Source organism: Montipora capricornis, chromosome 4 (assembly GCF_036669925.1).
Source record: "Montipora capricornis isolate CH-2021 chromosome 4, ASM3666992v2, whole genome shotgun sequence".
In the NCBI taxonomy this organism is placed as follows: domain Eukaryota; kingdom Metazoa; phylum Cnidaria; class Anthozoa; order Scleractinia; family Acroporidae; genus Montipora; species Montipora capricornis.
The window spans coordinates 15,250,108-15,274,276 of NC_090886.1; the positions used below are offsets into that span (position 1 = coordinate 15,250,108).

Genomic DNA, 24,169 nt, shown 5'->3' on the forward strand with positions numbered 1-24,169 from the left:
GGTTATGTTATTAAAAACTGAACTACGGATACTAGATTTCCAGCATTTTCATTGGCTTGCCAGACACAGGCTGTCAGTTCATATACCTGCTGTACCTACTGTAATATCATGGTCAAGGGACATGTCAGTAATAAAACGAGCTGAAAACACTTTTGCAGCTCTAAAAAAGTGACCGACAAAAGCCAATTTTCCAACAATTTCCTTCCTTCAAAATAACCTCCTTATGTAGACTTCTCCAGAGAGTGTTTTTCTTTTGTAACTCCACTAAAAATTGACATTCCTTCCTTTGCTGTCAACATTGTCAATCACATATTTTGACATTTTTGTCAATCATTCTATTATTGCACCGATAGTTGTTACCAACATGGAAGAGTTGTTGATCCTGGAGTTTAAAACAAGTGTGCATCAGGCCAGCGCTTATCTCTGGTTACTGCAGCATGAAGCAACTAGGATTATTTCTACCCCCTTCCCGCCCCTCCCCCCCCTTCCTGGATGGGATGCTAGTTCATCACAGGGTTATGCCAAGCATTTAATTTGCTGGTATCCATTTATACATGTAAACCTGGGTGAAGAGAGGCACTGTGAGAGTAAGGTGTCTTACCCAAGAACACAACACAATGACCCGGCCAGGGCTCGAACCCGGACCGCTCAATCCAGAGTTCAGCACACTAACAGTTACGCTGCCACGCCTCCCACTGTTGTTACCAACATGGATGAGTTGTTGATCCTAGAGTTTGCTGGATATAAAATGATCATAACAAACTCGGCGCTACATGCCTTATTGATTACCTATCACTTCATATCCAGTGTGCCCTCATAGAATAATAATATTGTTAAATTTCTTTTTTAACAGGACATCTCAAGCTTGGATTAGGAAAATATATTTATAATTGAAATACAATGAAACAGGGTCAGAGGATTATTTGTAAGTCACAGCATAATTATTGTCACACAAGAAAAAAAGGCCAATGGTGAATGTGACCAGTGACACGGCCATAAAAACGAACACGTGGACTCAACTGACCTCAGACCGGAGTGTAGGCTACCTGTGGAGTGGCCGCTTGTTTGATATGGTTTCATATCAGTTCATTGTTCCGTGCAAATAACTCACCGAAAGGAATAAAAACATTTTCATTGCGGTAAATACTGTATGTTTTATTTGTAGACCAGTTGTCCACGAACAATGCTTGGAACTCGCATGCAGATTCACAAGCTTAAGCTCAAGTAAGCAAAATACAGCTTACCTGAAGCTCTAGCTGCTGAATTCTTGGATTACTAATCGTATCATTGTCATCCGAGTCGTCGGAGTCCGATCCTTCCTCTCCTTCTTCTCCTCCCTCTTCCATTTTCTCTTCTTTCTCTTCCTCGCCAAGCGTTTGGTTCTCGTGTTCTTTCGTATTTTCCGCCATATTGGATTTGATTTTTAAAAAACACAGCCTTGTGGGTAAACATCAAAGCCTGCGTTGTTATTGACAGCGCCCCTACAAAAGAGTATGCGCAATCCTTTCATCTACATATAAAATTTTTAGAAGAAAATATGGCTCTGTGTCAAAATGAACTTAGCCGTCATAATTTTTTGGAGGATGAAGAAACTGAGCTAGCGATACGTCTCGCTGAAGCTCTTCAATCCGATGAAGTTGAAATCTTTCTCGAGATTTACGACAGTATTCCTTCAAGTACAGAAATCCAAAGAGTAAGCTACAGTTCGTGTACATTGTTGCCATGCAAACAGTCCGTGGACAGAAATTTCTTGAAATCTTGCACACATGCAAAAGCTTTGATATTATGTGCAATTCTTTCGTAAACGTTTTATCTCTTTTGTAAAAACGCGTCGGTTTTCCGTTCAGTCAGGTAAAACACGCTTAAACCAGTTGTTACCCTGGTGCCAAAATAATTTTATGCAGTGGTGGGACATGTGACCATATTTTGGGTGGATATTATGCAATCTTTGCCCAATATTTCTCTTCACATTGAAAACGTGGACTGATGTCACTCAGGGCCTTTAATATTGCTAAGGTCATTCAGTCGGATCCTTCGAAGCTTCCATAGAAAAGTTCTGATCTCTTCTTTCCCATCCACCCTCCACCAGCCAACCACATAAATTTAAGACGGAATTTCCCCAGCATTCCGATATCGTGGTGAACAATCGCAAAGAAATTTAGTTGTCCCTTCGGAAGATATATTCTACTGTTCATTCCTTCTCGCTACATTTCACGCAAGACGTGGCCAATCTTGGAACATTAGCTGGTAAGTGGTTTAGCGACTTGTTGAAGAAATGTACAAAAATTCAAGTTCACGAGGAGCACTGGTAACATTATATTGTTTTAAATCTTCCCTTCTTCCCTCATTCACTAGTTTCAGACTTCTTTAAAGCGCAAAAATTCAATGTTTCAGAAAAGTTAACGTACGCTTTTACTTCATTACCATCTTACAGCATTGAAAAGATATATACGATGTAGGATATTCAGCAATTGTGAGCTTTGGCAATACACATGAAAGTTTGCACGAACTTTTATCGACGTACGGATTACGTCGCATTGTCAATATGTATGGAAAAGAATTTTTTTTGTACTATTTGGATTGCGAGTTCGTGATGTTTTAGTTCGTTTTTGCATGCTCGATTCCAGCCTAAGTTACGATATCTGTACGGACCTTCTGCCACGTGGAGTTATCGATATTAATTGCTTGTTCTTGCTTTGCCTCTCGTAATCCAATAAACGTGATTTCTTTTTGTTTGTTTTAGTGTACACCCACGAGACTAATTATTCACGCTGAAGATGATCGGGTTTTTTTATGCCTATTTCCTGAGCTTATCCTTGTTTTTGCGGTGTCAGAGATTGCGATTACATCATCGCTGTTATATGGAGATATTAGTACATCTCGCAATTCGCGGCCTGGAAATATATGTTCTTGGTTTTTCTGAATATCCGGAAACTATTTTATTTGTTACAGATATTCGTTTGTTTGCTTCCCTGGTAAACAGTGGGCGTAAATTTAAAATGTATTGTGGGTGCAAGAAACTGCATTCTCTTTCTTAGCTTGTGATAAGCCAGCTACACCAAAAACTCCAGCAGAATTTTTTATCTTGCCCTTCAATCTGAGAAGATTCAGAATTCTATGTATCGGCTGTTCTTATGTCAGAGATATTTGTCTTAGACTTGAAGTCGTGTGGGAAAATGGGACAAGAGTTTAAATTTTAAAAAATATTGGGCACTGTTGACCTGAGTAAACTTTTCTTATTATTATTAAACCTTCATCTTCTTCTTCTTCTTCTTCTTCTTCTTCTTCTTCTTCTTCTTCTTATTATTATTATTATTTTCTTATTATTATTATTATTATTATTATTATTATTATTATTCAGGGGTTTCAATAACTTCTGAAATAGCCATCCATTATAGCCCATTGAAGGCGGCAGTTTGACAAGTTAATGATAGCATTTTTAGTGAAAATCAAGGCAAACTAGCCGGCGGTGTGAGGCAAAGCAGGCGGCGGTATACCGCCGGTAACCGGCTTTTAGTGAAACCCCTGTTGTTGTTGTTGTTATTATTATTATTATTATTATTATTATTATTATTATTATTATTATTAGAGCAGTGTTAAAATGTCTATTTGCTAAACAGGAAAATAGCACAAAGAGGCAAAAATGTAACCTTGAGGCCATGTTGGCTAACTGATCTCCACGATATATATAAAATGAATCTAGATTATAAAATAAATGAATAAAAATTTAAAAATAAAAGAACACAAAAAAGAATAAATACAAGAAATATAAAATTTTACATCAAGATAGCTAAGATCCTTTTTCTAAATTTTCTATCCACTAAACTTAAAAGATGTCAGTGTATTACTAATAAGTTGATACTATAATTAACAATTATTCCTCGAGCCTGAATGGGCTCTGAGTCAATAGCCCATGAGGCCAACAAAGGCCGAATGGGCTATTGACTCAGAGTTGGTCAAAAAAATATCGAGACAAAACATCTTTCGCTAGTTAAAGCTATACTTAAATTGTTGTTTTGGTTTTCAAAGCCGGCACTTTTCGCATAACAAATAGCCTACTAGTAGCTCAACCAATCAGAACGCAGCATTGATAATAGACCACTAGTTGGATTTTACTAATATAGAATACTCTAAGTGGTAACAATTTCTTAGTCCAGTGTCTTTAAGTTTCCTTAAAGTCTCTAAGAATCATGACATGGTAATCTTACTTGATAATTCCAATTAAGTTAATCAATGGTCCACGTGATTACTAAGGTGTTTGGAAGTTCACGCAATGTTCAAGGTCAACAAAGTTGTTGTTGTTGTTGTTGTTGTTATTATTATTATTATTATTATTATTAAAATTATTATCATTAATATGTGTTTCCATCAACAGTATGCAATCACTCCTTTTGCGTAATGTTTGTTTTTAGTGTCCTTGAATAGTTTTAACTGTTAATGTTAAGGAACACTACTGGATAAAATTCACTATTATCCTAATCAGCTACTTGTTGTAATTCGTTTTAAAAGGTTGAGGAGATAAAAGAGATGGCACGACAGCTAGCAGCACTCCCTAAAAAGCAATTTGAAATGTACCGCTCCAAGAAAATCCTCTCCACTGAACACTCTGTTCTATCTCCTGGCAGTAATAAAGTTATCAAGGACAGGTTAAGTTGCGATTTTATCGACAAATCTTTCATTAGCAATGTAGAAAAGGACTTGATTATACTTCAAGATCAAGTTGAGGTTCTTGATTCTTTACGTCAAGCAAGCTGTGATGCAAAACCCAAAGCAGAAAATAAAAAGAAAAGAGTTAAATCAAAGAAGAGAAAATCTACTGATTCTGCTATTGATGACCCAGCACTCTTGGATTCTGCTTCAAATGCTGGAGAAGAGACTGGCATCAATTTTGTTAAAGATGGAAAAGGACTACATTTTAATGCTGAAATAATACGTAACAAAGGAATTCAAGAGAACCACGAAGAGAATATCAATCATAATAAATTTGATTCGGAAGAATGTAGCCCTGTCTGTGTTAGCATGGATTCTAACTTAGTGGCAGATATTTCAATTACGCAAGGACTGGATGCAAGAGAAACTTGTGGGAGTTCTTCTTCGAATGATAGTGGAATTGTTACGCCTAAAGAACTATTCTTCAGTGATGACTCTAAGGAGGTTGACTGGGAACTTGGTAAGAACAGCTAACAAGGGAATTATTGGCATTATACCTGTAGCTACATTCTATAACTTTGCAATACAATGTATATGTGCAGGTGGTTTGGTTACAGATGTGTCCTTGCTTACTGTTCCTGTTCCGTGGCAAGTGTCTTAAACACTGCTTCAAAATCTCATTAATAATACATTATAATTATACATAAGTTCATTGACCTGTCAAAATTGATGGCCGGTCTATAATACATCACTTAAATTGCAGTGACTTTATATATTGATAAAACCTCCTCCCTCATTGGTATGTGGTACTTTATCATATATATAAAGTCACTGCATGTGACATATAGCTTGTTTTTCTTGTAGGCTAATGTTCTCTTTTCACAATCATTTGAATCTTTGTTCTGACTCCCAAGGCACACACTTTTTGTGGCAGGAGAAACTCTGCATGCTCTATGTAGGGTATGGTGAAGCCAGGTTCTTTGTCTTCCATTGATGAAAGATGCGATGGCCTTCTCCTCACCACAATTTTGTAATACTGTAGTTGGCTGTAGTCAAAACGTTATCTGCAAATAATTAAATAAGGAAGATGGCAAGTAGACAACAATAATAATTATGATGAAATGGTATATGAAATGAATCATATGAACTGCGGATATGAAATCAAGTGAAGCTATGGTCTTCGCAGTTATGAACACAATTTTTACAATTGCGTAGAGAAACCTGAAAAATTCAGGACTTCAACGGGGTTTGAACCCGTGACCTCGCGATTCTAGTGTGACGCTCTTACCAACTGAGCTATGAAGCCACTGACGTTGGGAGCTGGTCATTTGTGGGTTCTAATGGTTCTGCTTGACCAAATTAGCTGGTTCCGAGCTAAAATAATTATTATTAAGTGAAGCTATGATCTTCGCAGTTATGAATGCAATTTGTACAATTACGTAGAGAACCCTGAAAAATTCAAGACTTCAACGGGGTTTGAACCCTTCAACCCTGGTGAAGTCCTGAATTTTTCAGGGTTCTGATGTGTACAGTTACTGTTTGTAGACCAGGGCATAATAGCACATATACCATGGAGCCTAAGCCAATCGAAACTCTAGAATTGCATTATCCAATTATCTAGTTATTTTTCTCATTTGGGATTTATTTGGCTCCAATGCTTCTTGTTTTTTTTTCCAGGATCATATACTTCCCCTGCTTTTGCCAAAGAACCACCATTTGGATTTCCACCTTCATCACAAAGACTTCTAGAATCTGCATTAGATCTCTTGCCCAGTGCAATAGCAAATGACAAAAAACCACAAACATCTAAAAACTTCAAGAAGTTCTCTAAGAAATCTGGATGCGTTGGTGGTGGTAGCCAAAGACTTCAGGATAGTGAAAGAGGTAAAACAGCACCAAAAAGAAGAGGGAGTTCAAGTAGTTCTGGTATTGTTCAAGATGACCCAATTAGTGATTTTGTGGACACTAAAGAGAATTGTAAAGACTGCGTTGTAGTTGAAGGAGATTCCATTGATGGAGACATTTCGAGCTCATCTGCCATTGAAGATAATGGGGGCTGGCAGTCACAGACAAGATCACATAGGAGAAAGAAGAAGGAGCATGTGGCAAGATTCAATAGAGAAAGAAATAACACAGATCACAATAAGTTTCAGAGAAAAGACTTTGATAAACCGCAGTCACAGAATCAGTTCAGGAAAAGCAATAATTATCGTAGACAATCAGAGAACAAGAAGAATCAAATTAAGACACCAGAGAAAGTGTCTGAAAACACAGACAACAAAATAAACAATGTTAACATTGAATCATCAGTTGTTTCCACAAACATGGAAGAGCATTTTAAAGATAGTAATAAAAAGGACAATTCATTGAATTATCCAAGAGAACTTAATGTGCTCACCAATGACAAACTTGGTTCTTTCAAGAAGGTGCCACCTACCCCGAAGAAGATGTCATACAGAGATGCTTTATTGAAAACCAAAGCCAAAGGTAGAATTCCATAGTTCCAAGAGTTACAAAGAAGAGAAATTATGTCAGTGGCTTTTTCTCACTTGACCTCTCCTTATTCTCTTATTTTAACAAGAAGAAACAATGACCTAAACTCATCAACAAAATAGATGGGCTTGGGAGCTGGTGCCCTGAAGGTTGGTGGAGCGGGGACATAGAGGGGGTCACAGGTAGCCATAGCAACCCTTCGAGCAGCCACCACCATGGGCACCTACCCACTGTCTGATACAATCAGTGGACAACTGACTGACCCAAATGCTCACTGAAGAAAGGGAGGAGGAGGGGGAATAATGCTCTGTTTTTTATGCATGGCAGCCGTTTTGTTTGTTTTATAACTTAATATGTTCTTGATAAGCATCATTTTTTTCTAGAGCCAGCTGAGAGTAGTGATGGTGGTGTGCATGCTTCCAGCAAGGGTTGTTTTTGTCTAAGCAATTCTCAAGATTCATTTAATAATCAGCAGTGTGTGGAGTATTTACGTAATGGTGAGTAAATAAAAGCTGGCCTGTTACTTTTATGTAGTAATGTCTCATGAAATTATACATGAAATACATAAGGGGCACACCATTATACAACCCTCTTCCCCTTCCGATCCCTTGTTTACCATTAAAGCTGCAATCCTGCCTTTAGCTTTAAGAAGTCTTTGTTAAAATGATATTTTTTCGAAGAAGTTTCACCAGATGACGCTGGTCGATGGTCACCATGCATGCATTAACTCATAAATTGAACCAGACAGCAAAAACGAAATGACTAAAATTTTCATAATAATAGCATGTGCATAAAGATTGCCTTTACCAGGTCAAAAAAGTAACTTTTTGGCTAACTGACTTACTAAGTCCTTACATATTCTCCTATTGGCAAGATGAGGAAGGATGGTGATGGCTTAAATAATAAATGGAAAAGCACAGATGAAGCCCAAAGCATGCATGCTTAAAAGGATGGATAGCGCTATCCACCGCATAAATCACTATACAGTGGGTAAGTAATAACGAAAGCAATAATTGCGCTATCCAATGGATAGTGATTTATCTGGTGAATAGCGTTATCCACCTTTTATACAACTGGGGCTAGGAGAATGATTGCTCAAGAAGTGAGCTCTTACACACTTGTCCGACAGACTCATAAAAAACATCATCCTGTTATCCTTTTTATTTCAATTCAGTCATTATGCCTTGCGATATCACGTTAACCATGGATCACATGTACATTTCATTTTAATTTCAGCATGGCAAAAAGTTCTGTTAGATGCCAAAAAAGGTAAGAACTACCAGTGTTTGACACTTACTTTTTTACTAATTTGCCCTTTGGGCAACCAGTTTTTCGTTGCCCGTGGTTTTTTTTCGGTGTCCCACCTTCTAAAGACCAGTTGCCCATTAAAACTCAAAGGAGGCTTGTAAAAATGTCAGTTTTCTGTAAAATGTGTGTAAAATGGGTTTGGCAGAGCGACACGACTCCTGCTCTGTGTCCATGGTGTTTTAGTAGCCTTCACAGTTTTGCTTTGACAAGCGTATCTTTCGATTTTCCTGTTATATAAGAGATCAAGGGAAATTCCTTGAATATCTCTCTGACATTAGGTTGGTTTTGAATTCAATGCCGTTTGTCTAACAGAATGTTCTTTAAGCCTTTCAAAGCTGGTTGCAATTGCACAATAAAAGGTAGAATTTTCTTGTGCGCTTGTTCGATATCAAAGCAGTATCGTAGGGTATTTGGCCATGCGAAAACTGGGTTCCATCGTAACAAATATTCTTTTCGCGCGGAGAAAGATAAAATCTACGAACATGTTCCTTCTTCCAATCTTTTTTGTGGTTTGTACCAATACATTTTAAACAGAGATATTAATGCCGCAACCACGAACAATTTATTTTCACAACTAACTGTCAACTTTATTGTCAATTTTTCACTCGTGAGTTTGCGCGGTCTGGAATCCTTATGAGATATAAGGCGAGATTGCTGTCATCATTTTGTTAGCGAACGGGACTTTGGGCGTGATGCCCAACTAGTTTGCCAAGCAGAAAGGTCTCTGATGAGTCCCTTGGTCGGGATGAAACGAGCGTAGTAAAACGAACCACGAACAATGTATTTTCACAAGTAACTGTCAACTTTTTGTCAAAGAGATGTAACGTTGTCATTTTTAATAGTGTTTGTGGTGACTACGTTATATTACTACTCACTTTCTTTGTTGCAAATCAAATCATTCCGCAAAATAGTAGTCGAACAAAAATTCTGATTTCCCGATCGGGCAAGTCTTAAAGTTGTTTTACTTGCCCACCGATATATTTCGCTTGCCTTGGGCAATCGGGCAAGCATTAGTGTCGAACACTGACTACTAGTTTGATAATCTGATATAATGTGAAAATCTCAGTTGATTTAGAACTGACTGTATCAACAAGGGGCCTAACATCCCCTTTCTCTAGGGGTGCCTGGGGTGTGCCACATTTAGATGACAATGTCATGTTGTCATTGTCAAAATTAGATTCAATCCTAGGTTTGAAGGAATCTATCTCAATTTTTTTAGTTACAGGGCCTAGTTGTTCAAAAGCCGATTAACACTAATCCCGGATTAAAAAGAAACCAAGGAGTTAATTTCTCTACTCTACTAAATGTTGTTCAACGCCGATATTTGGCAAAACTTTACAATAGAAGAAGTCAATCTTGAAAAAAAAAGCAAAAGAAACTTTAGCCAAAAAGTTGAAAACATGAAGCAAAAATTTACCTTAATCCTTGATTAAGCTAATCGGCTTTCGAACAACCTGGCCAAGAACTGTAGGGAAAAAGTAGGTAACTTTGATTCACTTGTTTTGCTTCTTTTTTTCTATAGGCCTAGTGACTTATCTGAATGTGGATTCTGATCCTGCTCTGCGTGAGAGAAAAACATAACCCCTTGCAAGCAATAAATGAGGTGCTTCCATTAGGTCATAGAATGTCGGTCAATTGTCACAATACTGTTTTGATTCCTTTCTGCCCAAGAGTAAGTTATTCACTTCAGTTCATAACTGTGGTACAGGTTTTTTTGAATTGAAGTATTTTTGTTATGAACAGTTTCCACAAACCAGTTTAAATTTCGTTTTCACCCCAAAAAAAATTAATTTACAATATTAGGCATGTTTAAATTTAGTTATTTATAATAATATTTGCGAGTGCAATTTTGTACATCTTTTGCCATGTATGGACTTTTGTCATTTTTGCAATGCAAGCGTGAACTTGCCATTAGTTAGGAAAATGAAAAAAAATTTTGAGAAAAATTAACAAAATTATTTCTAAAATTTGTTCTTATTTAGATGTCATTTGGGGAAAAAGAGAACAGAGAATTTAATGGGGTGATTTCAATTCAGGGAAATATCAATGCCAAATAAGTTCACAAAAAGTTTGAAAACATTGAGGCATTAACAAACAGGGACAGCAGAGTCAGATGATGAGAGAGGCATATGTAGCCCCCACCTAGGGCTTTTACACCCGCCTCCCCTCCCTTCCATGCGATATGCTCTGCTACCCCTGATGAAAGTGATGCCTATCTCTCTGACGAAAGCTTCAGGTAGCTTTTATTTAATGTGATTCCCAGTGCAATGGTCAACCATTGATCATCCTCACTGAGGATAATAATTGAGCGGGATCCTTTTTGCAGTTAGCTGAAAGTAAAAACGTAGCCCAAAAAAAGAAGGATAAGACTTTCAAAGCTGGCTTGTGAGTCCCATTCACATTTGACTTGAATCAAATGCCATTTTGGACATTTCCAGATTCTGATAGAGTATTAATTAATCAGTTCCTATTTGGAACTAATTGGAAACTCAGCATCCATGTATTTGCAGCAGTGTCCCAGGGATAAACACTCGCATATAAAAGTGCTGGGGATGCTCGTTGTATTGCTTAGGGGCATAAATATCGTATTTTGGTCCCAGGGTGGTCTGGGCAAAGCGCCGTCAGATGTACCTGTGAAGGTCTCACTGAGGGTTGCATGTGTAGAAATATAAAAATTATTTAATTTATTTAAAATAATTCTGGTCTCCTTTAAGGGTTTAATTCAAAATTTCCAATGAGCATCCCCACCCCCCTACATATGCAAAAGACCCAGAGTACACAAAAGTGGGCAGAACGACATGCAAAACGTGAAATTCTGAGAGTTGAAGGGGCTCAGTACAGTAGTCATGCTATGTTGGACTTGTTTTTGGATGAACAGATGTCTTGAATCGGTTTGTTTTTTGCAATATCGTGCTGTTTTCTGCCCAGTGATTATTTACTGCCCTCTGTAAGGTTGAAAATGGAAATTCAACTTGAAAATTTTCTAGCCTCAGTATCTATAGACGTCCTGCAAAATTAAGAAACCCTTAAGAAATACGCCAAAAATTCCTGTGAAAAAATTCATTGTACCCAGAAAAAACGTTATTTTGGAAATGTTGAGCATTTCATGCTAGTAAAATTTAATAATAGGACATGCATATGTTTTGTACAGTTTTTTTGAGGATGATTTTGTACTGCCCCGGTAGTGCAGATGGTAATGCAAGTCCAATGCTTGAATCTCAAATGTCTAGCAAGGCTTAAACAGAACTTCCACTGCAACCAAAAATAACCACAGGAAATGATTCGAAATGATGTTTACGATAGATATTTTTGAAAAATGGGCCCTTTGTACATGTACCTGAAATAAATGAATTTTAGAATGTCAGAACGAAAGGGCAACGTCACACATTACAATTCATTCATGATGGCGGCGCCCTGGATATTCAAAAGTGAAAAAAAATTTTTTTTTTTTGAAAAAAGAACTTTTCAAGAAAATTTGATTACAAACATTATTTCCACAGGTTTAAATTTATTTTTGGGCGAGGAGTTTCCCTTTAAAGCCTAGACATGAAGGCCATTTGCTACAGAGTTTAGGGGAATGAAAATGATCGTGAGCTTATTAAGGGAGCCTGTGTCTCTTATACATGGCCTAGAAGTCAACCCTTTCCAGAGTAGATTTATTGATAGAACTACTCCCTTGGGAGATTCAACAGGCCCACTGTTGTAAAAGCCAATCAAAACAAAGCAATCTCAGTGTCAAGGGAAATATAATACTTTTCGTGCAAAACACCTGTTCCTAAAAGTAAATGTACTCTGGAAAGGGTGAACTCCTGGAATGATTTCTTAAGTAAAATGGGAGTATTCATAACTATTTATAATCGCCAGCTGCGCAGGCTGTCAAAGCTTCCACGGGTAGTTGCCTACGTGGTGTCGTCTGTATGGGCTGTGCTCCCAGTGGTAATTGAAAGATTTTTATCTTGTGATAGGGGAATCTTTGTTTACGTTTTTTGCCTCATTTGCTATCATTTTCTAATCAGTCAGCCATGAATAAAGTGCTGAATGTTGAAAGTGGGTTGCATAATGAACTCTCTATGACTGCAATTCTCAATTTTCAAATGCCCCATAATACACTGCATATTCCTAAGAGCATTTGAGAACAACAGTTTATGCAAAGTGTATTATGGGGCATTCGAAAATAGATACCAGACAATCTCTGGGAAATAATGCTTTGAAAATTCAAAATTTTACATAGGATGTATTAGCACCTTTACCACCGAAGAATTTATCCGTTTTTGAGGGCTAATAACTGGCTCGTTATTAAAGGTAAAAGGTTTAAAACTGAAGGTTCAACCGAGTTTAACAAAAACTTTACTCTTCGTAGTTATTATTTCAAAATAGCATGTTGACTCGTATGATAATAAAACACGATTTAAACAATGACGTGAGCAAAGATTCCTTTATAGAGTTATCAAATCTATGCAATCAAGAAAGGAAGCAAAGTGATCAGTGTTAATATGAGTTGACTGCTGTGAGGACACAAGCAAGTTGAGAGCTTGGGTTTCGACGACCTCGACGAGAATGAAAAGGGAAGAAAGCAACAAGTTTGAGCAAAACCGTCATGGAGCGAAAAGCAAAGGAAGTTTTTAAGTTACGGACTGCAACCGGAAGTGAGCGGTTTTCTTTTTTTACTTGTCTTGACACTGCCACATTCGCATTGCTTCGTATCTTAGAGACGATTAGTTTTAAAAATATGGCTGAGGCTACCCTCATGGAATGCGAAATGTTCACTTCCGGTTTCCATCCGTGGCTCTGTCTCCCCAATGGTTCTGCGTGCACCGCACGTGCGTTTTACATTTTTGTACATTTCTTTGCCGTTAACGACGTGAATTGACCAAATTCGAGGTTATGTAGAGGACGTTAGCAACCGACGATGAACTTTCAATTTTCACTTTTTTTTTGTACCAAGAAAGCTTGTACACATTTTCCATGCCGAACGACGTTGAAGCTCGTCGTCCTTGCTTAAGCTCTCAATTATTTCCTAGTGGTGTTTACATCGAGTTTTAATGCACTCTGTGCAGGAAGGACATCAAGGGTGCTTATTTATGAAGGTGGGGATTTCGTGTAGAGATAGTGGATCAGAAGGTGAATCGAGTCTCGCCTTCTTTGCCTTGAGCAAGTCTTTAGCTTCTCTCCCGTGTGCCAGCGTGCTTTGATTTGATATCAAGCGTAAGCCAGTCTCTAATTTTAAACAAGCCCACAGACTATTTAATTTGTTATAGTAAGAACTGTCAGGGTAGGTGGGTCATTGATGGAATTTTTTCGGAACGTTAACCTAGTTTGAAAGCCAAATGTGTGAATTTGCAGACGATTAAAAGGATTTTCCTAATTTACTGACAAATGGATCATTATTCTTGTAGTTTGTTTCTCTTATTTTTAAGTCTCCCGTGTCATGTTGGAAACAGGTATCAGCATCCTTAAAACTGTGGAATTGCTCAGAAACGCAGCCTGCAGGCTGAAGTCCGATCTCACTCCAGAGAAAGAATTGGATACCGCCATGAGACTGTGATATGTGCGGTAAAATCCATCATAAAGCGCGGAAAAATTTCCAAGTGGAACGCAAAACCTCCATTCCCTAGGGCCTTTACAAATGAAACTGGCTGAATTTCTGAGCAATGTTCATTTCGAATTTCCAATTCTTGAGTCGATAAATCCAAAGGGCGCCTGAAAATTTTCTCGTTTAATGGTTATTGAGCAGTGATACCTGCAGAGCCTCTTCTAGAAGGCGTGGCACAAAGTCATGCAGGTTGTTTTATTTCGCGCTAACCAAACAGAGGGTCATTAATTAACTGTCACTTTTATGGACAAAAATACAGCGTTAACACGAGACTGAGGGCTGAAAACAATGCTCTGCCTGGATCTGAGTTCTGCCCGTCAAATTTACGCATTACTGCCCACGATGGAAAAATGTCTCGTTACCTTCGTCTGCTGCAATGGTATTACCATTCGGTGACAGGTAAAGCTTCAAGACTTCTCCGAAGTCAGTAACAAAATCGCCATTGTTTAACAACACGTGGATGAAAGAGCGATGTATATTCGTGTGTTAGCGAACTTGTTTCCTTACTTCATTTGGCACGTAGCCGCGTAGTCGTTTTGCCAGGTCGCCATGCCACTTAGCCTCCTAGCCGTGTAGCTCCGTAACCGCGTGGCCACAGATTCCAGATGTGTTTTGGAGTGGCAGGCATTCTCGTCACCAGAGCCTCGATCGACCCAAGGCTCCGGGAAACTGTCTGTAGGAGAATATGCGCCGTAGGGTTCTTATAGCCAAAAAATGGGCTATTTGAACCTTACGATGCCTGCTCACTCCTCGTTTTCAATCACGACCCTAGAGCTCTTCTCTTGACTGAGGGAGAGAAGAGCTCTGGGGAACCCTGAAACAAAGTGACTTCTCATTGGTTTTCGTGAAAAACAATCAAAAGCGTCTCTAATTGGTGCATTCATAGTAGCACGAGGAGTGAACAGGCGCAGTGAGGTTCAAATTGCCATTTTTTGGCCATAAGATCCCTACGGCGCATGTTCCCCTAAATAGAGTTTCCCAGAGCCTTGGGTCTACCCCGAGGCTCTGGTGACGAGAATGTCTTCGTTATAACATGAATGCACCAATTAGAGACGCTCTTGATTGTTCTTCACGAAAAACCAATGAGAAGACACTTTGTTTCAGGGTTCCCCAGAGCTCTTCTCTCCCTCAGTCAAGAGAAGAGCTCTGGGGTCGAGATTGGAGTGGCAGTCGGTATTCTGCAGTTACTGTGCCTTTCAAGGTCAACCGACAAATGCGTTTTTCGCTACCGTCAATCAAATGTTCGGTGGCTCCTCCGAGCTTCGGACTACTGTCGAGCGCGCAGTAATCAAATCACATCGTTAAGCCCAGTTTAGTCAACATAGTCGGAAGTTGGGTGGAGCCGCTGAACATTTGATTGACGGAAGCGAAAAACGCATTTGTCGGTTGACGTCCGCATATTATTGAAAGGCGCAGTAAGTCTAATTGCGTTTGTGCATGCAAAGATCTAAAACCTTTGAGTGGAAACATCGCAAGGTCAGCAATATCATCCATTGAACTATAAACCTCCCAAACGTTGGACACAACCATGAAGGTCATTTGTGCCGGAATGGGAAAAACGGGCACTAAATCCATTGCTAAGGCCTTGCGTCACCTTGGATTTGAGGTCTTTGATTGGGAAGAGCAGATCTTTGACTTTATGAATCACTGGCTCAGTGTTTTCCAAAATGGCGTTTGAAAGTGCCAAAAATTTGGGTCGGTCGGACGACGTACGCGTTAAACGAAGAAAAAAAGAGGATGGCCTAAGAGAATGCTAAAAAGCTGGGAAAAGTGTGGGTGTTCTAATTGCCGGAAGCAAGTCTGGAAATATTGAAGGACATAAAATTGAATTCCCCGATTGGAGCTTACTTCAATATCCGCGGGGTATGCACATTTGTGCCGGCTACCAAGAAGAAAAACAACAAAAGAAGAAGAAAGTAAATGTTGGTGTTTGTCTGTAGATAGCATTCACCCTACCATAAAATTCACCAGCTCACACTCTCCCATCAATGTTCCTTTCCTTGACGTTAACGTCTCACTAACTAGTGGCGGAAGCATAAAGCATAAATACAGACCTATACACGAAACCTACAGACAAACACCAACACCAACATTTACTTTATTCTTCTTGTCACCCTCTACACAGCAAAAACCCATTACTTTCAGCCTAGCACTCGGCCTGCGACGAATTTGTTCCACCAACGAAACGTTCAAGTCGTTCAAGATTCGCACTACTCACAGGCAGCCCAAGCTCGTTATACGATTTATAGACTTAAGTTTGAGCTTATAAATGCTAAAATAAGCTGTAAATGTAGAAATAAACTTCACTTGTCTCTACGTACAGTTGTCCTAGTCTGTTCTGTGGAATCGGAAGGCAAACTGTGTCCCTTTTAGACGGGTTTGTGGCTCTCGAATTTTTTCGATGTCGTTAGTTGTCATTTCCCTTCATAAAGAGAAGAAAGAAAAGCTGGTGACTCGCGGCGACCTCTTCCCACAAATTGCTCTCGCATCACAAAGCAACGGCCCGAATCGCCATAAAAACACCACAGCCTTAAGGCCAGATAAATTTCCTATCACATCAACTTCACTCCGGGATCACACAGCGATTTTTGGCGGATAAATTCCAAATAATGTTCGGCTTTCTATATTTTCCCATTTGCTCAGCTAGATGTGTGGCTTGGCCAATGAGAGTGCAGAATATAATATGATCGAATGTAATATGATCGCCATCAAGCGGTGGTTCGTTTAGCACATTTTAAGGAAGGATCTCTCTCCTCCGCAGAGGCTCAAGGAGGTGAATCCGCTGAGCGAGGTACAAGCGGGCGCAAAAAAGTGAGGTAACGATAGAGGAACCGCCCAATCGATCTCTTTTCTTGCGCCTGCACTCACCTTGCACAGCGGACACATCCTAACGCCTTACCGATCACAGCCGATCACCTTACCGATAACTGAACCTCTGCGGAGGAGAGAGAGGAAGGATTACATTTTGCAAACGTTGGCCGTGTAGCACTTATATTTGAACAGGCTTAACTGATTAGAGTGTAATTTGAACCATGTGAGCGTTACGCCTACTAATGGACATGGCCCACACAAGGAATTGAACCCACGACCTTCGGGTTAGATCACTGCTGCTCTACCGACTGAGCTACAAGGTCAGACGGGAGCAGGCCGATTGAAATGAAGATGTTAACGCTCACATGGTTCATATGGGGTAGAGACCTAGCACTTCACATCACACTGTAATCAGTTAAGTCTTTTCAAATATAAGTGCTACACGGCCAACGTTTACAAAAAATTAATCCTTCCTTGTATTTCTAATATTTACCAAGTGTGGTGTTATGTACAACACTGAAACCAAATGGAAAATTCTCTGGTAACTTATGGGTTCAACAAAGACAGAGAAGGAATCGAACACTTTAAGGACGGTGCCTACTAATTCAGAGGTATTTTTGCGCAGTTTACTGAATATGTGGGAAAAGCACATCTTAAGAAGTGTTATCGAAATCCAAAAGGAAAATTGGGGGTAATCATGCATTTTTCAAAGATAATTAATCAACAATATTTGTACATTTGTGAAAAATGCGTGGTTACGCCTAATTTTCCTCTTGGATACCAAGAGAACTTGATAAGTTGTCCTTTCTCCGCATAGTATTGAACCGAGCAAAAATATCCCCGTATTGATATGCACTACCCATTGGAAATCCCAGTATCCCGAGATGCGCAGAACGTATGCGCAATAACAATAGTAGGCACCGTCCTTAAGTGGATCTGTGATCTCTGTTGTCTGGCTATTTGTATTTATTTGTACTCAACTCTGCACAGTCTTCAGGTAAAAAAAATAATTGGAAATGTGACAGCCAAGAATTATTTGAAAGAAAGCTTGTCGTATATTTTGTGCTTCACAATTCAAGGAAAAGGTTCTTCAGGAAAGTGTTTGATCTTGAAAGTTATTTTGTTGCGTATGGTAATTTGACACCATTGAGTTCCTTGTCTTCACGCGCGCAATAAAATAGGAAGGGGTTTTTAATTTGCCAAATAGCAAATATTTTGTCTGTTTCAATAAATGTTTCGCTGGAAAAGGTTGCCTTTATGAATTCATCATGTTGTATAATATTTGAGCTTAACAAATTTGCATATGTGCGTTGAAATGTGATACGCGGGGAGACAGGAATTTTTTCTCTCTGACAAACGATTGATAGGTAGTCAAGTTTTTAACCTCAGAAAAATATCTCTTTTGTCATTATAGTGTAAAATGAAGTTTATCTGGGAATCCAACAATACTTTTTTAACTTCTTGATTAATACAATTTATTGCTACGACTTACTATCTAGTGGAAAGATTGTTTACATGAAACTGAATCATGCTTTTTGCGAATTTTGAGTGTCATGAAATTACATCATTTGCAAAACATATCTCCTTTATCACGAAGATTTTTCAACAATATATCGCTTTACTCATACCCAAAAACATTCAGATAAATAAAAATGAGATAGTAAAAAACTTTATATTTATTAACCATTCCTTTTGCTTGTGTGCTTGTCAGCATTGTGATTTGCGATAATTCGCAGGTATGTTTTTGTATCTCATAGCATAGTGGAGAAGTACTTAGCACCTCCTAGGACATCAAGGCTCTCATCAACTCTTGATAATGGGTAATCGTCACGCCTTACCTTGGCATTAAGCTGGCGGTAGTCCACAAACATGCGCAGGGCACCATTCTTCTTCCGGACTAGGACAACGGGGGAGGCATAGTTACTTTGGCTTGGTCTGATTACACCTTTATCAAGCAGCTCTTGTAAATGCTCTTTAACCTCAGTTAGCTGATTTGGGGGAATACGTCTGTGGAGCTGGTTCACTAGGATGCCATCACATGTTGGAATCTGATGCTGGATCATTGTGGTTCTGCCGAGGCTGCTACTTTCACTGGCAAACACATCAGAATAAGTAGTGAAGATTCTCAGTGCTTCTTGTCTCTCAGCTTGGGTTGAAATCTTCTAGGTCGATTCCTGAGCCAGCACCTTTTGTCCTGCTACCAGCTCATCCATCACCTTCCGCAGGTCAGCTCCAGCTCTCATCTCATCACAGTTAATCTCATCAGGGGGGGTGTGCGGTTGTGTCCTCGCGCACGACAGCTCTTCTTTGGGGGGTACTGTCATCGTCCACCGAACGCTGGACTTCATCCCGCACCTGTTGGAAAGTCTTTGTCGGGTTGTCCCTTGCCCAACGCTTTATGTCTCTTCGCAGCTGTGCGTCCCTTAGGTTTTCCAAGAACTGATCCCGAAGGAGTCTGTCCCTTGTCGGGCACACCCTCAGGGTCGAGACACTCAACACGGGCCCGGAGCAGCATTAGAGCATGAGAGTATTCCTGAATACTCTCCCTTTGTCTCTGGCGACGTTCAAAGAACTTCCGCAAGGCTTGAGTGGAAGTCAGCCCTTCTCCAATGGCACTTCTGAGGATGTGATAGATGCCTGTCTTATCGGCCCTTTCGTCGGAGGGGCGGAGACGGACTTCTTCCCTGGCAGCCCCTTCCAGAAGGTACATCAAAAAGTCTACTGCATCTGCCTGTGAATGACCTGTCGTGGCTTGTTAGCATCAAGGATCCACTGCTCCATAGCATGATCATCTCGGCTACCAGCAAACGTCCGCAGCTTCCTCTCTCAGGGTACTTTTACAGTGATCTGGTTAGGGCCACTGGCAGACGTACTAGCACCACCTTGTCCCTGCAGCTGCAGTTCCAATGTTGCCAATTTGTCACTAAGCTCTTTCAGCTGGGCCTCAGTAGTCATCCTATTTGTTAGCTCGTTCCCGTTTTAACTCTACGTAAGGTTTGCTCAAATTTCACTTCTGACACCAAAATGTAAGACGGCCAGCGCATAAACAACAAGTTTGAGCTAAGTTTGACGATTTTGTTAGAGTCAAAGGAGTGATATAATGACAAAAAAAAAAACGGTAACGAGTAACACAAGTGTTATTGAGAACTACACATCTGAGAAGACTTCGAAAATGACTTGTCTTGAAGACTGACACTCTTCAGATAAATCAATTGAACCAACTGAATTTCTGAGTAAATGGTAGCCAATTTATAATGGAAAATAGAAAAATAACTAAAAAGCAAATAAGGCTATGGAGTATTAAAATTTACTACCCACTAATACAGGATTTATCTAAGGGAAGAAGGAGTTTAATTACCACTACTACACAACAGCAATTAAGGTAAGAGAAATGTGTGGGAATAACACAACTACACAAGGCAAAATAAGGTATGTGAGCAAATTGAGTAATTATGGATAAACAATAATAGTAATGAGGATAATGAAAATAAGTTGAAAGTAATTGGAATAAAAATAAACACAAAATGAACACAAGTGACCCAGTCACATCAAGAACGAGCCTTTTCTTGCCGCACTGTTGAATGGATACTGACAAAGGATTAATATTGTTTAAAATCGAAGTATTGACCTCAGCGATTTTACCATCTTGAACGAGTCCCTGTATGGCTTCGGTAGCAAACTCACAGTGATCTGGGGAGGAGCGATTGTTCTTGCGCAAGAATCTATAGCTAGATGGCGTAGACAAAAAGGGGATCTTATAGCCATCGCGAATGGTACACAAAATAAAATCAGAAGCTTCCAAACGCTCCCAGAACGCCATATGCGTTCTCAGGCGACCACGAACAGAACGCGAGGAAGAACCGCGAAAAACAGCTCCTCCTTCAATAAAGTTATAAAGTTGTACCTCAATCAAATGGTCTTCATTGAAACAATCTTCATCTACACCATGATTTACCACCGAATCGTGAATTGGACTGGCTGACTGTCGGTGAAAACGTTCCGATAGGAAACTGATCCGTGTTGCTCGAAGGTGCTCCTGCATTGTGAGCGGCCAGTGACCTCTGTAACCACAAGTGTAGCATAAGTCGGATGGACGAGGTACTCGATGGCCTTAGGCCTGTTCCAAACGTCGTGCTACTGCCGTGCCGAACTCTAATGAAATTGTCATTTCGATTTAAGCACGGCAGTAGCATGCCGTTTGAAACCTTTAAGCGCGGCACGGCTGACCTAGGTTCGGCACGACAGGACTTGGCGTGCCGCACGGCAGTAGCACCACTTGGTTTCAAACGGCGTGCTATTGTCGTGCCGAACTCAATTCATAAATTAATTTAATGTATTTTGCATTATTTGCATACTATTACGCAGGATGGATGGTTTGTTTTGTCTTTGTTTGAAACCGCTGCCGTGCCATCGTCGTGCCACTGCCAAGCCAAATTTATTTGAGTTCGGCACGGCAGTATGACGTTTGGAACAGGCCTTACGCAAACAGAGAAACAAAGAAAAAGAGTTTAAAAACAAACGTGGTCGAAAACAATACAACAAACAGAAAATTTAGCGTAACGTAGGTGCTGAGCGAAACCTGAAACCTGGAATGAATATTCTTTAAGAAATGACTTCCTTATATACTGGAAAAACAAACAAACAGTAGTTCGTAATTAAGAAGTGTGAGGGAAAAATTCTTGTACAAGGAATCCAAAGAAAATGACAGATACTTATTAGACCTCAAATGAAGGAAAATTCATTTATTTACAGAGGCAGATCTGTGTCGGTTTCCACCGTTTTACCGAAATCGGTCAGAAATACGGGAAAGGGGACTTTTAAAGAGTTTAAATCCAAAAAATTCCCAGGGGAGCATGTCCCCGGACCCCCCTAGAAAGTTTTCCGGCGACGGCAGAGATGGTAGCAACAACGGCGACGGCAACGAGAACGTCAACATTTGCATATTTAGTAGGCCCTGCACGTGCGTTTTTCACTATTGTCCATTTCTTTGTTGTCGTCTGCAAAACAACAACGTGAAATAGCCAAATTTGAGGTTTTATAAAGGACGTCAGCAGTTGAGGATAAATTTTCATTTTCTCCCCTAAATTAAGCCCCGTTCCGACCAGTGTCATTTTTGAGGAACTACCAAACCCTTGTCCTAGTTTTTTTTGGGATGGTGATGGGGGAGGGGAGCGAGCAAGAGTGGAAAACGTTGTCCCAATCCTTCCTCTTTCTCTCATTTCGGCAAGATATTATACAGACAACTCAGCTTACCTCTCAATCTGTTTTATCATGAATGTTGGAATATGGCTCACGACTATATCCAAAAACAAGTCACAAGTTCACATATCACTGAACAATAAATTGTTAATTGTTCGCTTGAGTTAATGTTTAATCAGGCTGCTTGGCCAACATGGCGTCTGTTGCAGTTGTCGGGGCAGGAATAATCGGGCTTTCGTCTGCTGTGTGTATTCTGGAAAGAGATCCGACGGTTAAAGTAACAGTTATAACAGATAAGCTAACACCAAATACAACGAGTGATGGAGCTGCAGGTCTTATTATGCCCATCTTTATAGGAAACAGTCCCAATCATTTACAAAGGTAAGCAACAAGTTACGTACGTGGGGTTTGTGCAAACCAAAGAACTGACTTCGAAAATGAAGAAGAAAGATCCTCAAGAAAAGAAAAACATATCCAACAGAAAACAGGATATAAGTTAATTGCTACTTCATCATGCATGCAAAAATCGGCTGTGATACAAGTTTAGGCCCTGTGCACACTTACCCGGATATTTTTGAATCCGTCACTTTTTCTCTGCGGATTCAAAACTTTTCATGTCCACACGGTCTATTATCCAGGACTCTGCTGTGACTATTGTCAACAGAGCATGCACCATCAGGTGTAAAAAAAAAGAAGAAGAAAAGCACCATCAGGTTCGAATCCCAGGTTGACGTCATAAATTAATTTGCATCGTTGTTTTCAAGAAAACTATCTCTCCATGACATCAACCTGGTATGAAACCCATCCCCCTTCATTGCTCAGTTATTCCCGTCTGTCAAAGCCAATAAATGAGTGAAATTTCAATCAAAAGGTTCTGGGGATGATTTTGGAGAGTAAATAAAGGGAAAAAGTGTGTTGAGGTGATGGCACTTTAAAGTTTCCCAAATTGAATCCTTCTCTTTCTCCATGGATTGATCTCTATTCCTTTTTTCATCACTCACTTAAACAATGCTATTCTCAAGCCTCTAATTGAGGGAACATGATAAGTTGCATTACAATCACACACCTTGAAGTTAAACTGTATTATTTTGCATTTGGCAATAAGTAATGAATTAAGGTTATTTTCAGATACCTCACTTGTTCTGTTTCTGCTAAAAACACTATCACACAATGTAGGTAATCTATTACTCAGGAACTTTAATAAAGAAGAAAATGACCGTCAAAGAGTCGTACATAAGAACTGACTCTCAAAGCACATGGTGTTATGTTTACTCTCAACTCATGTCTAGATTCAACTGTCTTAATTTTGACAAATATATGCACAATTACGATGGTTGCGTTACCGAGTCACGCAGTGAATCAATAATCATGACACATGGATTTAACCCTTTCATGCCCGAAGGGACCCCAATCAATGAGTAAGATTGTGTGACATTAGACTGAGAGTAAAATATATCTGTCAATCTTGGGAGGAAAGGGTGAAGCAAATGTAATTGGCTGTTAACTTGTGTGACATAATAATGTTACATCACTCATCTAATTGCTCTGCACAAGGCAATGTATCATGTCATTGTCTACATTATGATTGGTTCATGGAAAAGGGCAAGTTGCATTCAAAGATTGGGCAAGGCCAATATGAGGATCTGACCAGTAGCTATGAGTCTACATTGTGCAGGGTGAAGCCTACAAAACAAACTACATGCAAAAAAAGCAATAGCTTTTGCAGACTTGCAATCTCTTGGATTGTGATGCCATAATTTTCGCTGTTGATAGGGAAGATTGCACGACAAACTAAGAATGTAGATGAAGAGGAGAAGTCAAGTGGTCCTCGCACGTACTGGTATCTGCCTAATAATTGCCCCGTTCAGTGTCTATAATAATAACAATAATTACAATGTGTTATAGACATTATTTAAGACATTGTCTGTAATATTATAGACACCTGAAAAATTCATGTGGCTCCAATGGGGTTCGAACCCATGACCTCTGCGATGCCAGTGCAATGCTCTTGCAACTGAGCTATAAAGCCACTCAGTTGGGAGCAGGTCAATTCGTTGGGCACATGTGTTCCCATGAGAGGAGTAATGAAGGAAAGAAATGTATATTTTGAAGTGC

At 39.6% G+C, this 24,169-nt stretch overlaps 3 protein-coding genes and 2 non-coding genes across 6 annotated transcripts in view; 2 read left to right on the forward strand and 3 right to left on the reverse strand.

Annotated features, from left to right (window-relative positions):
• LOC138045642 (squamous cell carcinoma antigen recognized by T-cells 3-like) overlaps positions 1 to 1,482 on the reverse strand; it is a 43,283-nt gene extending 41,801 nt beyond the window's left edge. The window contains exon 1 of the mRNA XM_068892213.1: positions 1,245 to 1,482. Within this exon, the coding sequence (XP_068748314.1) occupies positions 1,245 to 1,409 (165 nt within the window). The 5' untranslated portion in view covers positions 1,410 to 1,482. The remainder of the gene's footprint in view (positions 1 to 1,244) is intronic.
• Positions 1,449 to 13,832, forward strand: LOC138045643 (uncharacterized). 2 transcript variants are annotated; one of them, XM_068892214.1, is made up of 6 exons: positions 1,449 to 1,693; positions 4,510 to 5,170; positions 6,328 to 7,137; positions 7,527 to 7,640; positions 8,380 to 8,412; positions 9,974 to 13,832. In XM_068892214.1, the coding sequence occupies exons 1-6, from the start codon at positions 1,538 to 1,540 to the stop codon at positions 10,030 to 10,032; spliced, it is 1,833 nt and encodes a 610-aa protein (XP_068748315.1). In that variant the 5' UTR covers positions 1,449 to 1,537; the 3' UTR covers positions 10,033 to 13,832. The 2 variants fall into 2 exon arrangements, with proteins under 2 accessions (XP_068748315.1, XP_068748316.1); XM_068892215.1 differs by lacking the exon at positions 1,449 to 1,693 and adding an exon at positions 1,728 to 2,247.
• Positions 5,884 to 5,956, reverse strand: Trnas-aga (transfer RNA serine (anticodon AGA)). Its single transcript has one exon. It is a non-coding gene; the product is annotated as a tRNA-Ser (tRNA).
• An 8,237-nt stretch (positions 13,833 to 22,069) lies between the features above and the next one.
• Positions 22,070 to 24,169, forward strand: part of LOC138045646 (D-amino acid oxidase-like) — a 20,544-nt gene continuing 18,444 nt past the window's right edge. The window contains exon 1 of the mRNA XM_068892217.1: positions 22,070 to 22,435. Coding sequence (XP_068748318.1) covers positions 22,248 to 22,435 — 188 coding nt within the window. The 5' untranslated portion in view covers positions 22,070 to 22,247. The remainder of the gene's footprint in view (positions 22,436 to 24,169) is intronic.
• Trnaa-ggc (transfer RNA alanine (anticodon GGC)) lies at positions 24,011 to 24,083 on the reverse strand. Its single transcript has one exon. It is a non-coding gene; the product is annotated as a tRNA-Ala (tRNA).